The sequence below is a fragment of the Emydura macquarii genome, unplaced genomic scaffold (assembly GCF_026122565.2).
Source record: "Emydura macquarii macquarii isolate MOO-44397 ecotype Brisbane River unplaced genomic scaffold, CSIRO-AGI_Emac_v2 contig_295, whole genome shotgun sequence".
Classification (NCBI taxonomy): domain Eukaryota; kingdom Metazoa; phylum Chordata; order Testudines; family Chelidae; genus Emydura; species Emydura macquarii.
In genome coordinates, this window is record NW_027130432.1 from 5194908 (window position 1) to 5210000 (window position 15093).

Here is a 15093-nt window from a genome sequence, read left to right on the forward strand (position 1 = left end):
GCAGTTTTAGATTGTTGCCAGTGGTAATTTGCAATTTTTATCAAGACCTCTTCATTATAGCTTCTGACAGGACAGATGCTGTAATTAATCATGCAAGACAACTGGGGATAGTGGTCACAGTGCACTCATAGTGCAGCTATTGCGGGGAAAGAAATGAGAGAAAGAAAGAGTTCTTTTCCTTCTCAAGAATAAGGATTGAATAAGAATAAGAACGTTAAAAGAGCACCAGCATCTTGACACTACAGTAGAGGAAGATTCCAAACTGGTCATTTGACATGCTTGGTTTTTTTTAATCTCTATGTATCACTTAGTGCTCCTACGATAAAATATACAAAGAAGACAAATAGAGATGAGCCCGAATCACAGAGGTCAGGGTTTTCAGATCCAGGGTTTTGAATCAGCCTGTTACAGAACTAGAGGTTGGTGGCAACAGTTGTATCCATATATGAAATTCAGCAAAGTTGAGGGGGTTTTTAAAAACAGAATTGACTGAGGACTGAGGACCATCTTGAATACTAGTGTTCTGCCAGATTTTGTTACCCCATCTCCTGAAGTAGTGCCGCCTTTGATATTATGTAACATCTGTGTATTGTGAATGTTTTGTAATCTTCTATACCCTGCCTGTGCAGTTAGTTAGAGACTCTAACAAAAAAGTCATGTGATATTCTTCACATGTTTTTAACATGGGTACTTGTACATTCTATACCAGAACTGATCATATACAGTATCTGCAAACTTTGTACAGTACCTAGTTACTCAGCTTACTTTAGAAAATAAAAATCAGAAGGGAGAATAAGTAAGATTTTAAAGAAAATACTATTAAACACTTTTTTTCTGGTTGTTGCATCAAACATCTCCAGCCCACAGGTTTTACTGAAATGTGTTTATTCTATAGCAAGATAAAAGCATTTATTTAGATAAGCAAAATACAAACAACTTAATTGCTGCTATCATAACTCATAAAAAAGTATAAAACAGCATAAAAACACAATAAGCAATGTAGCAATTAATAGTTCATGTTACCAGTGTTTTACATTAAAGCCTCATTTATGAAAACTTTACAACACATGATATGAAAACTTACAACTTTTAAAGAAAATATTTACATTGATTATTCAGATGTGGAGCTTCTTTTAAATATTCTACTGGTATTACAGCATATTAAAAACTCTTGCAATTTTTAATCTCAGTTTTGTAATAACAGTTTTAAGTGCATTTCCCTTTTAAAAATACAGTGTATTAAATCTGAAACTCATCACTTAAACACAGAATATAATATTCACATTTGTTTTGTAACTGAAGTTAACATAACAGGGTAACAGTGTCAATATATATTTTGTTACAAAGTATGGTAGGTTTATTTGGAGAAATCAAGGTGAAAGGATGGGTCAACCATTTTAGTTTAGTCACTTGCATTTGTTTTACTGAAGACATTTAGGAAAGAAACATTAAGAGCTTTGGCAAAAATCTGTGATTTACATTATTTTCATGACAAAAAAATGCCATCAACTACTCATGTCATACAAGTATGATTGTATGAAATCCAATCATCATTTTACAGGTAGTTACAACTGTGCTTTTAAGGGCTTCATGAGTTTAAACTGCTTTGAAGTGCATTACTCATTTTTAGAGAAAGAAGGATTACATTATATAACTCTGAAAGGCCATTTTGCAGTCATAACATCCAAGTATTTATTAGGCCATTTGATTCACATATTGTAGGTAAAGCTTAAATAAATTAAAAAGGCCATCACATGAGAAGGAGCACAGCTTTTTTATTATTTTTTTAACAAAATGATTTATAGTCTGCTAAAAGATGATACACAGCTACATTGTAGTTCTTTATTGCCTATCTAATAGACACTTTAGAGGATCGTTTGATCTGTTATGCATCTCTGCATAACTACCATCAACAATTTACAGTTTTCAGCCAAATATGGTTTACCCCCTACCCCATTGATAAATGCAAAACAATGTTGCAAGAACATTTATCTTCAGAAAATACTAACCTGTGATAATACTTGAGTCTGTGTCTGGGACTGTATTTGTGACTGGTGCTGCTGAGGTGCTGGCTGAGGGCTCCCAATGGCAGGGATGGGTGAAGTCATCTGTGAGGCTACTGGGGAATGCCGCTGAGGAGAAGGCTGGGACTGATGTTGCATGTGTTGCATTTGCTGCTGCTGCATTTGCTGAAGTTGTATATGTTGCAGCTGCTGTTGCATTTGCTGCTGAAGATGCTGCTGCTGCTGCTGCTGCTGCAAATGTTGCTGCATGTGGTGCTGAAAATGCTGCTGTTGCATTTGTTGTTGGATTTGCTGATGCATTTGATGCTGATGTAGTTGCTGTTGCTGCATTTGCTGCATCTGTTGCTGCTGTAGTTGTTGTATCTGATGCTGCTGGGTTTGCATTGAAGGGCTTACTTGCGATGAAGATGGTGTTGCGACCATATTTGTTCCCATAGAGCTTATCAATGGGGCTGCAATGTTTGCTGGCATGTTTGGTGCAATGGTAACAGAAGCTACAATCTGATTCATTGGCAGTCTCATGGTTAAAGGTTTTGGAGCGATGGCCCTGGGAAGGGACTGCTGGAGAGTCTGAGGAGATGCAGACACTGTTGCATGTTGAGAAAGAGGAGTATTCAACAGAAGAGAGGATGACAAATTGGTGGACGCCAATGTTTGCTGGACAGAACGTATTGTCTGGGCTTCAGCTGATTCTGCAGCTGCCTGTGTTTAAAAGAGAAATTCAAGAGCTGATATCGGTACAGAGGAGAGCATTATTATCAGGCTCACAAATCATTTGTCCCTTTCTGCCTTTAGATTCTGTTAATGTAATGTAAACAGCTTATTATGAAGCGGGAAAGAGAATTCATCCTAAGCATTCTTATAGTTGTTACAGTGGTTCATGTAGCAGATATGAGGCACAACACTTCTTAGAGTTGGCACAATTCAGCTATCTCCTTTACCAAACAGCAGCTTCGATAGATTTATTATCTCATTTCTACTTTTTAAAATTAAATCTGTACAAGATAGACAGGCAGGCAGGGATCCTGGCTCAGGGTTACCCAGATCAATTTAAGGGTCCTCACATTTTTACAGGGACAAAAAGAGGAGTGCTGTTGATGTGGAGAGAAAATCCAGAAGTAGTCAAGAAGAGTATGTTTTTTTTCTGGAAAAGATCAATCAGCAAGGAGAAGAAATCACTGGGGCTCAGATTGACAGATCCATTCCATCATGGTAGATAGCACCACTAGCAACTAAAGTTCTGATTCTGACAGGAAGCTAAATTCCACTCTCAGTGAACCCTTGCAGTCCTACTAAAGGCAATAGGATTGCATGGTGGAAGACCTGAATATGGCCCAGCAGCTTTTAGATAAATAACCACAGGACATCGTGGCACAATATGGTGTATACTTGTATATTTGTTTTCAAGAAAACTTTCTTGTGACAGATCTGAATGGAATCACAGCACTGAAGAGTAAAACCTCTTTAATCTGACTTGTAGAGAATGGTTCTCGATTATTTTTTCTGTCATTAATGTGCCACGCCTGAGTTCTTCACAGATGATTGAGGCTGAAAGGTATTTCAATGGGAGTTAGGCACTTTTGAAAATCCCACTAGGTGCCTATCTGCATGTTCAGGCACCTAAATGCATTTAACAATCTGGGCCTGTTATGCTGACCAATATTGTCTCATTGATTCCATGTCCTCCCCTGTCAATCTATATCCATCTGTTCTCTTGTTTTATATTTAGCCTCTTAGGATATTTATATTTATAAGTAAGCCCCTTAGGATAGGAACCATCTCTTTGTTCTGTGTTGGTACAGCACCTAGCACCATGGGATTCAGATCCATGACTAGGACTTCTAGCCTCTACAGTAATATAAATAAATAAATAAATCCCACAGTCTTTGAAAGACAATGATACTTTGGCTCCGAAGTGACTTTGGTGCTTTTGAGAAGAGGATTAGGGTAACATTTTCAAAAGTACCCGAATGTCTTAATATCCTGATATTACAATCCCTTGAAATAATAAAGATCCATATCCTGCGGACAATATAACTTTATATATCTCCAAGTTTTCAACTCTGGGTGTTAATTTTTGTATTTTTGATCTGAATTATTTGAAATGCTCAACACTTTCTCTTGTGCTATGTTGATATTCCTGAATTCTACACTCATATAAGTGTTCTTGAAAGCTGATTTTCATCGTTTTCTTGTACCGTTTTCTTATATTTTATTGTTGGAGTTAGGGATTCTTTTGTAATTAATCCATGAGAATTGTAATCAGAATATTTGTTGCATCTAATAATTTTCCGTAGATATTTTAGTTGGATGTGCACATATATCTGTTGCTGATGTTCAAATGTGAAAGAACTGGAACCAATCTAAGAATGCCAATTAAAAGGCTACTTCTTACATAAAGAATGCTGTAGGCTGACATTCCTCATATTGCAAGTTGGGTTTTTAAATTGTATTTTTTCTAAAATACTCAATGTGGATCCCTGCCAGCTTGTCCATCTGCAGGTACTTTCCAAATTCATAGCCACAGTGAATTTCTGTCCCTCAACAGCAAAAAATACATAGGCTTCATCACATAATATCCTCCATTTTGCCCCATATCCAATATATTCGGTCTCTGCTTGAAAAGTGGGTACTTGGAAAATTCTGCAAATAGCTTGTAAATCTGAGTATCTCAAAGTCATTACTTTTACAAACTGTAGCTCACCACAGCATATATTATTTTGATTCCAAAAATAACCCACAGACAAGATGTATTTGCATAGTTATTGTCTAATATTAATTACTGAGATTTAAGGACTATGAAACATTTGTGCAAAAATTAACTACACTATGTAGTTCAAGCTGTTACACAAAATGTATTAGTGCTATATTAAAGGATCTCTGGGACTCTAGATTTATTTTTAATAATATGACAAAATTAACATTGCAATAACCATTACCAGACTCTACTTTGGATTGGATTGACGTCACCATCAGGCTTACCTTGGAAACAAGACTAGCTCTATAGGCAGCAAGTGCCTTTAGGTATTCTTTTTTAGCAGCTTCCGTTTTCCTTTTATATACCTGTTAAATACACCACAATTAACACCAGCCTCATCTTATACGTTTGTCACCATAAAACAGCACTTGCCTGAATGGGGTCATACTTGTATACATACAAGGAACTTAAAAGATATAGTCCTGCTTTTGAGGCCACCAACCTCCCCCGAACCTCCTCCCACCCCCCAAAATAAACAAAACAAAAACCAAAGCATACGATTAATGTTTTTCTTCTCTTAAAATCTTGACAACTAGCCTTACACTGAATTACACACTCTACGCTATCTACTCCTGTAGATAAACATAGATTTCCAGCTTACTGCCTACTTGTTTGAATATTAAGCAAGGTACCCTAGTTTTTTCCTTTGGTAATCCTTGTTATCTCTAATTATATAATTGTTTTATGACTGCTACAAATTGCTATAGTGAATAAACTTAGCTGATGGCCAGCACTATTAAGTATGATGTTTCTTTCAGCAAGATGCTCCCTTCTCCACTAAGTGATTTCCATACTTTTCTCACCTCTCTAGGAGGTGATGCTGTACTAAGACCAGTTATCAGAGATATATGGAAGAGAACAATTTCAAGTGCTAGTAGAAGAGAAGAGAATGAAATTAAGTCTGCAAAAGTAGGGAAAAGCTCCAGGCAGTAAAAATGTCACAAGTAGGATTTTGAAAAGTGTGCAAAGTTGACCTAACTCAGTTCCCACTGACTTTAATGGAAACAGAGTTAAGCCAAAGCTGACCCACCTGTATTTTTGTGTATCTCATTTTCAATATATGGAAAAAATTCACCTTTAAACTGCTAACATTTAACAGGCCAAAAATCTTCCAAAGAAATCATATAGTGTACATCACAAACAAGAACCTTTCATACCTTGCCACAAAACTGTTTTCCAAATTAGAGAGTGTGAGGACTGATTGTAGATCTCAGAATTAAGAGACAAAATATACTTTAGGATCAGGGATTTTAACTTCACTAACCAATGAAAGCTAGAGCAGTCATGGTTAAACCAAACCAAGTGAATCAGCCCCATTATGTAGTAGCTGGTGCTTTGTAATGAGTAGACGATAAGTATGCCTCTTCCTTCTTCACATTGTTCTGCTTATCACTACGGGGTCTATTCTTCAATCAACATGCAACCATAATTTCTGTTAACAATAATGGGGGTTGCGCAGAAGTATCTACAGGAAAACAGACCCCCAAGGACTCTATTATTTTCTCAATTCATGCGTAGGAGTAATGTGGATATGGAGAGGAACACAACCCCCAAGGAAGAACAGCTAATCTCTGAAAACTCATTCTACTGTACTAAGTTCTAAAATGAGCTATGAATAAAATTTCAAACACTAGGCTGATATAATGAGGCACACAGGGTTGGCTTCAAAGGTTTGAAACCAACAATCTTTGTAACAAAGGTTCATAAAGAAGATCAAAGGAAATGGCAAATGTGTTGCATCTTCCCTACTTGTAGTCTAACTTTTGAGTAAGATTAAAAAGATTAAAAATTTGGAAAATAGATTATTACAGGGTGGTTTTAACAGGGTACTGGGATGCCATCTCCTAAGCTTTCTCCAAACTGACCCTTAAAGGCTGGATTTGATGACAACAGAATTATATCCTTGAATTGGTGGGACAGCAAAGTTTGATACCACCATCAGACTCATAACAACATGCTGTTCTGGGGCCAGCTCCTCAGCAAATGTAAATCAGCATAGCTCAGTAGAGCAACATTGATATACACTAGCCGACAATCTGGCTCTGGCTATTTATTTAGCACCATTATTTTACTTCTTGTAATATACTACTGCATCACTGCAGTCTATTCTTTATTACCTGTTTTTGTTCCTCTCCTAAACTGTCCCACATAGATGCTACTATTTTTGACACCTCTCCAAATGTGGCATTAGGGTTCTGCCCTTTAATTGCAGCCTGTGTGTCTCTGAAGAATAGAGCATATGCTGACACTGGCTTTTGTGGTTCATTGGGATCTTTCTTTTTCTTCTTCTTTGGAGTCTTGGGCTTCTTGCCAGTATCCGGGGCAGCTCTTTTTTCTCCAGTAGCCTAAGAAACAGCAACAAAAATCATTGCCTCATAGTATATTCACTTGAAATACAGTTAGGAAGATAAGTGTATGAAAAATTCTCAACAGTTCTATTAAACAATAAATGAGTAAGATTAATGGACAGGCAATGTTTTAGAATTCTGTTGTGCAACCCTTACTCCTGCTAAGTAGAATTAACTCAGGCGTTTAATCTCATTGGCCTTAATGGAACTAATATGTGTGTAATAACTATTCAATGTGACTAAGATTTGCAGACTCAGTCCCTTCAGTTTTAGATGGGAAGAGCATATCCTGGATATAATTTATATAAAAATTAATATAGGATACACTACGTATTGTGTGTGTTCTCTATAAAGAGAAGACTTCAGCAACAAAAACTCAAAAACAAGAAGCTTAGGGGCACCTCCCTGTCTCTTGGCTAAGCCTGTTAACTCCGGTTTGGGTCAGGGGTTAGGAATACTTTCCTCAGGCTACAGAGCAATAGTGGAGTCATTCTTCAGTTGCTACAGAGCTATAGTGAACACCCACTGCAATTGCTTCCCACCTCCACCACTCCTTGTGGGTTGATGGATGAAGAAACAGTGAAGTCACCAATTCCCTGTCAGGTATCCTCCCCAAACCTCGCTGAGGCTGGCACATAGGAGCACCTCCTGAGGAGCAGACCTCCCAAGGTCACGGGGGGAAGGGATGGCATACCACATGTATATGCTCCTTGCATTCCACCCTGTTCTGCTGTTCTAAGGATAGTCTGTGGCAGCAAAGAGATATGATGAAGAAAGGACTTTCTCCCTAATATTACTTTGGTATATTATGACCCTATCCCTGCAGACCTTTCACATGCACAATTTCCATTGACTTTATCAGGAGATCTGTATGGGTAGAACATGCAACCCTAACCCTTAAATACATTCTCATTGCTAAAATATCTGTATTAATTTCAGTTGATCTGACCAGAATGTTCGTTTGCTAACAGGTCTATTTAAATCTAAATGAACTCCACGCATACTAAAAATTTCATAAAAAGGGAAAGGTCATCCTTTATTTCTACCCAAATGCATGTATTTTTAAATATACGACACTAAGGAATGTTAAAATGTCCAAAGTGTTGTAAGTAGCTAGAGCAAACTGACTGATCACATCTATAAAATCTGAAATTTGTCATAAAGAAATAGGCATATATATAGATAAAAGTCTAAGATATCCTTCTAAAATCATTAAAGAGCTATATTATGTACGCTTCATAAGCAAACATAATTTTACTAAGTAAAGAGGTCACCCAGAGCATATGAATACTGCCACAATCATATACTCCACTATTGTAATGTATGTATATTTTACCTGGCCACACTGCAGTGAAGCCTGCAGTTCTATTGCTACATATTCAAAACTATATTATATATAACACATACTATAACTTACTCTGTTTGATTCATCTGCATCCTCTTCATTTATAGAGCTGGATGGGGAAGGAGTTGCTGATTTACTTGCAGGAGGTGAAGGAGAAGTATGTGGCAAGGTAGTACCTCCTAAATTTAGTCCCAACTGTGCACTTAGCTGAGACTGGTTAATGGTGGTTAACTGACTAGGAGGCATAATTCCTGAACGAGCAGCATCAGTCATATGGACAATAGATCTCATAATCAAGGAATGATCCTGGCGATACTGTGAAACTTGTGCGTGGCTATGGTCCTAAAAGGCATGGAAACAGTAAATATTTAGCAGCCACTATATAAAACTATCCATAACATTATTTTAACAGTCTTATTTAGTTGACACTGTCAACATGAAATCTAGTCAGTTTAAAATAATGAGCTAAAAGCAGCTTGAGGTATAACATCTTCCCCAGAGTTCCCCTACCAATTTTTGTGGCATTACAATCACATTTCCCTATTCTTTAAAATGTTTTTTCTCTTGTTGCTGTGTAAAATACTTACACAAACAAGGAAAAAAGACTGACTGACTGTGCAAAGGAACATTGAAACTGACTAGACATAAATTGCTATCAAATGCACAAAGTAAACAAAATGAAAAAAAAAAAAAGAGAGAAACAAATGTTTTTCTCTACTGCCATTCAGTTATTACATAGCTCTTATTTGTAACAAAAACAGGTTAAAAATCATTTAGACTGAAATGGGATCTTAAAGTTATTTTAAACAAAGAGCTTCACCCTGTAGTGTCTGGAACTCAGACATTGCAGTGTGCTATAATTCAAATCACCGCTAAAATCCCATTCTGCAGGTAGCCTACAAAAAAGGAAATATACATGGATAAAAATAAAAAACAAATAACCAAGTACACACAGAACTAACAAGCTACATCCCAATCATCACTTTTATTTTTCTTGCATATTGTGTCGCTGATTCCCACAGTTTTTGTGGCTTTTTGTCTTTACCAATCATAAGCTCTTCAGGGCATGTATTGCTTTCTTATAAATTTGTACAGCACCTAACATATTTATAAATAATAACAAAGACCCTGAATGTAAAACAAACTTGAATCTGACTATACACACCTAGGTTTTATTATTTATAAGTTTATAAAGAAGATCAATATTCCATAAAAGAACATTGAATAAATGAAAGAAAAAATGGTCATTTATAGATGACACTTAGTAAATGGAGAAAATAAAAATCTCACAAATTGATTCAGAAATCTGACTAATCTATATTGTCCAAACAAAGTGAAATGAAAGAAGTAAGTTAGATTTCAGAGCTAATAATCTACAGCATAATTAGTAACAGGTGTGGGAATTTTTAAAGAAACACAGTAGAACCTCATGAATATGCAGTTTGCTGAAGTGCTCAATTTACAGCCCATCCTCAACTTCCCTGCTGGATGCTGAGCTTCCTTGAAACACTGGCCAGAAATGTCTCAGTACATAAGTGCTGATCTTATTTGACAATCTGAGGTTTATTTAAGTACCTAAATAAGGCTGAACTCTTTAAGAATCTGGCCCCAAAGAATCTGACTAGAGCTGGTCAGGAATTTTCAATAATGCATTTTTTCATTAAAAAAATATCAATTCATCAAAACCGTTTATGAAACATGTTCAGATTCGACAAATCCCCTGAATCAAAAAAATGTTTTAAAAGGTTTCAATTTGAAACAACTTTCTGTTTAGAAATTTAAACTAGATTTAAAAAAGGGCTAAAAAGACATTCACAATTAAAACAAAATGTCTAATTAATTTCTAATTAATAAATTTCAAAATTTCTAATAAACTAAACAGAGTGCTAGCTCTGAAAACTCTGAGGTGTGAAAATCAAGCCCTAGGTGCTGCAGGAGTTGGCAGTGAAGGGGTGTACACTGTATTTTCTTTCTGTTTGAAACAAGATTGCCCAGCCTCACTCAACCACGCCCTCTACTTCCCCTGGAGCACCAATCAGTGCCTCTTCTACATTAATGCTAAATTTAGGGTTCTCTTGTCTTTGTGCTGATACCCACTATGGAAGCTCCCCTTCAATTCACAGAGTGGTCTAGCGCACATTTTTGGGATCGGGGATGCTTCCAGTGCCAGGGTACACCAGGCTATGGGAGAGTGAGGCTATCTGTTGCACAAAGCACCCAACCCTACCAAGCACAAGTACTTCACTGGGGTCCAACACAGAAACACTAACCCTCCAAATTCAAGGTCCAGATCCTACATGCTGGGATTGGAGAACCGCCAAGAGCTCCCCCAAAATTCCACATGGTCTACGAGCTGCGGCCAGATGAGCTATTCATCCTTATTTCTCAAATGCTTTTATCTCCACCTCCAAATAAAGGAACCTAGTTCCTCAGAGATGAATATGTGTACCAAAAATGGAGATCATCAGAATTAGCTTCCTTTGTGCACAAAGTGGTTTCTAGGAAGTATTCTACATCTAAAAGACTAGTTTTCTTTGACTTCCTTGTTGTTACACAAAACCGTCTTCCACAATCTTTTACCAAAGCAGCAGAATATGAAGCCATGGGTTACAAATAATTTACTCTAAGTCTTGTCATTTGGTTGAATCAATTATTTTATTTCATAACTGGAAATGCTGAATTGGCACCAAATGAAAAGTCTGATATGTAAAAGAAAGTATTTTAAAAGTTAATTTCTGGTTTTTATATTCTGATTTGGTTAAAAAAAAAAGTTTGTATTGTCATGTGGCAACCACTAGCAATACATTTGCTGCATTTATATTCAATATATGTATTTAAATAGCATGATGAATGAAGTATGAATGCAATTTTGTGGATATATATCATTGTGAATTTCAGTAGGATACTGTACATAATCATGCATACAGAGGAGCTTTCAGAAAAGGAAGCGGAAGTGCTTTTCATATTTTTATAATTTTGGGGTGGTTTGATTTTGTGTGATAGTATGAAGATACAGGAGATACACAGTCCTAATTTTTATGGTTCACAGCTGTCGTGAATCCCTTCTGAGCTTGTAAATCAACTTGAGGACATGATTATCTTGTAAACTACCACCAATATATCTTAATTTTTTTTTCTCAAATATTTAAAGATGGTGGTTTCCTTATTGGATCAGTAACACTTCCTACAGAGCCAACAGGATCAGTAACACTTCCTTCATTATCTAGAGAATTATGAAAAACTTTCACAGGAATATGCATGAAAAGAATATAATCAATGTTTGGATGACAGTGTCTATGTGATATCTTAATTCCATTAGTACTTGAAACACTGACAAGAGAAACAACAAAGCTCACATATTCAGAGTACATCTTTTCGGAATAGTCAAAACAACAGATAATATACCATTTGCCCATTTCTTATTATGAATTTAACTGGGATTAGGTGTGATAGTTTGTATTTGAAATGTACACAATTTTCATAAACCTGATCTAAGTTTTGAGTTACATTGCCAAAATATTCATGAACCTTTTTAAGCTAACTGAGTCAAGTTTTGAGTGAACCTGGTCTGGTTTATGATTTTAGGTTGAAATTGGGCAAAACTCCATGGTTCTGACCCAAAATGAGATAAAATGCAAGACCTGAGTAGCGCCAGGGCTAAAACAGATTTGAATATCATAAGAATTCACGGGATGCACACTTATGTGAATTTGAAACCAAAAACGGAAATCATTTGTAAAACTGAAAGCCCCACGAGCCCAAGTCTGCAGACATGGGCCAGTTGCAGGTATTTTATTGCAATATACATGTGCCAAAAGTTTCACCCAACTCTGTTTAATATCCCTCAAGAGCACTAAAGATAAAGTTATGGTGGAGTCCTGTGCAAAAGCAATGTTGTGACTGCGTCAGCGTCAGCAATCCCTTCAAGAACACCCATGCTGGAGGCAAGCCAATATTTGGCCCAAAATGTTTTATCATCAAAGCTCTCCCCTCAAACTATCTGCAAGCAAATCTTAGTGACCATTATAATTGTGTGCATAATTTAACTGTTCATAGTCCTAGAGCTCTGCACTATTATCTCAATGTAACATGATACACAGGAAGATCAGAGGAACCAAGAGGATCTCCAGACATCAGACTGCTCACTGCTTTGCCCATCTAGATTAATAGTCTTTTCTGTAAGCATCCCTTTCTAAATGATTGTCCTTCTGAACATCCTCTCACCTCCCTCCCCAAGTACTCTGCTTCCTAAATACTGCACTGCACCAGCACAATGTGGCAGACTCCAATATATGATACGCAATGTAGATACAGTTGGAACTATACAGCCTTTCCTTCCAACCACTGGACACAGCTAGTTAGTTGCTCTTGTAATATCAAATTCACTAAACATCCAGCAGAAATTAATGCCAACAATCTAGTATTCATCCTAATAGAAAAGAGTGAAATTCCCCTGATGCAGGAGGCTAGCACTGACCTGCACACTGCTTATGTCCCATTTAAACCCTATGTTGAGGGTGACTTCGGTGTAATGGCATTGTACTAACTGTCTGCAGAAAGGAGAAATCTGAATTTTCAGATCAATTGCTAGAAAATTACTCTTTAGAATATCATGGAGCAACCCTGAAGTTTTGATATCTTCAAAAATGCTGTTAAAATCCATGAGGCCAACCCAGAATAATTTATTTAGGCAAGTGAGATCAAGTGGAATCTTGCAGGAAAAACAATATCAGAACTTGTGTTCAGTGGAAGTTTTGCCTATATAAAGATACAGGACCAGTATCAAACTTTGAACTTTGTGGACCAGTTTTTAAAGGAAGGGTATGGTAAACATCCCCACAAAAGTTTGCATGCAAAATTCTACACTTACATGTGAAAATTAAAGAATCTGGGGGTACACCAACTGCCCCCTTGAAAGTTGACTAAAAACATTATGCATTCTAATGACCTTCACATTTGTCACTGTCAAGATAACATAAACCAATGTAATATGCCAACTGATACATTTAAATTGATGCAGAATTTCCTTCAATATAAAAACCAAAACCATTAGTTGTTCCTGTTTGTAAATTACTCATATTACTTTTGGGCAATTCAGCATATCTCTGAAGAATATCATCAATGCGCTCTCTCTCTCTCCACAACTGTAGTATAAATAAAAGCATCCATTAATCAAATTTTATAAGATTTGAATTTGTCCATCCATCAAAAAAAATCATACTAACAGGATGCTTTTATCGGCCATAGATTAAATCCTTGTTTTATGGAATACAACACAAACCTTTGCTTAATATTGCCACCATTCAAGAAGTATTCATATTTTCAAACATAAAGATTAATAAAATACCAGCCCAACTGTGGTTGCCAGAAGACCTACTGTCAAGCAGCATCTCCTGTTGCAGAGTCACAACCCTTTCTCATGTCTCTGGAGAGAGGAAAGTTTATCTAGTCTTATCCCATAACAACAGGGAAGGATAAGCAGCCATCTCTATTCACAGGGAATTAAGGCTGCAAGAGACATCTAGAATTCCTCTGGACAGAGGAGACTTGCACAGGTTCTGCTACCTGAAAATACGTAGGCTACATTAAATCTTCTGGTCTAAGTGTACCACAAGTCCATCAGGTCACAAACCATTCTCCCTTCCACTCACACTGGCACAGTTCATCGCCTGGAGGCCCCAGAGATCTCAGCAAGACCACATATCTCCCCATCATTACACACCTGAAAGGGAGAAAGTTTTGGATATATCTTAGTTCCTTTCTCACACAAAGAGCAGTCAAAGGAGGAACTGCTGAATCATCCCTAGATCTAGATGACTGCCCTTTTCTGACCACTTGATCCCACATATCTCCACATGACATCTCATTATGCCATAGAATTTTTTTATGTGCCTCCCTTCGCAAACAAAACATGCATTAGGAGGTGCAGCCACCTCTCCCCTACACCCTGGGAGAGAATCTGTTTTAACTCCCTACTTCTAATCTGAAAGTCCCTTCAGTTTTCTCTCTGATGTTTTTTCAGTCTGGCTCATGAACTGTCTTTCAGTTCTGAGCTTCAGCATGGCTGTGCTGTTCCCTCTGGTGGCTCAGCTTCCCTATATAGTCTTCTGTGTGCTGCACAGCCTCGGCCAGCAGAAATAGTTGATGTGGGTTTACCCACGTCTTCACCTCTTGAGCAGGCAGCCTACAATCTATCTGAGAACAATTAAATCCATAATTTCTTCCATTGACTAAGATTCAGCCTTGAGACACCAAATCACCTAGCTGGTTAATTGCTGGGTGAAGGAGTGCAACCACAACCCTGAGGAAAAGGGCTTCCCCCAGAAATGCTGCTGGAACTTCTTCTCCAAAATCCTAAACCAGCCTAGGATTGCAGGCAGGGACAGTGAAGGTAGTCAGTGGCAAAGTTCTTGATGAAGGCCAGAAAAGAGCTTGGAAAGGAGCAAAATGGACAGCTCAGGAGAAGTCCGAGGCAACAGCAGTGGCCATCTGGCTCAAAGGTGACCAGGAAGAGTCATCATTTGGTCCCATCTTGAACAGAGAAAGGAGGATGGCTATTGGTAGCCTGAGTGGTTTCTCTGGAACATTTGTTCCTGGAATAGCTGCTGTTGGAGTTGG

The 15093-nt window shown here is 37.4% G+C and overlaps 1 protein-coding gene across 1 annotated transcript in view; it reads right to left on the bottom strand.

Moving 5' to 3' along the window:
- Positions 1–879: 879 nt before the first annotated feature.
- TOX3 (TOX high mobility group box family member 3) overlaps positions 880–15093 on the bottom strand; it is an 80967-nt gene continuing 66753 nt past the window's right edge. The window contains exons 4-7 of the mRNA XM_067549765.1: positions 8548–8817; positions 6900–7127; positions 5007–5087; positions 880–2726 (exon numbers count right to left, since the gene is read on the bottom strand). Of these exons, the coding sequence (XP_067405866.1) occupies positions 1995–2726; positions 5007–5087; positions 6900–7127; positions 8548–8817 (1311 nt within the window). The 3' untranslated portion in view covers positions 880–1994. The remainder of the gene's footprint in view (positions 2727–5006; positions 5088–6899; positions 7128–8547; positions 8818–15093) is intronic.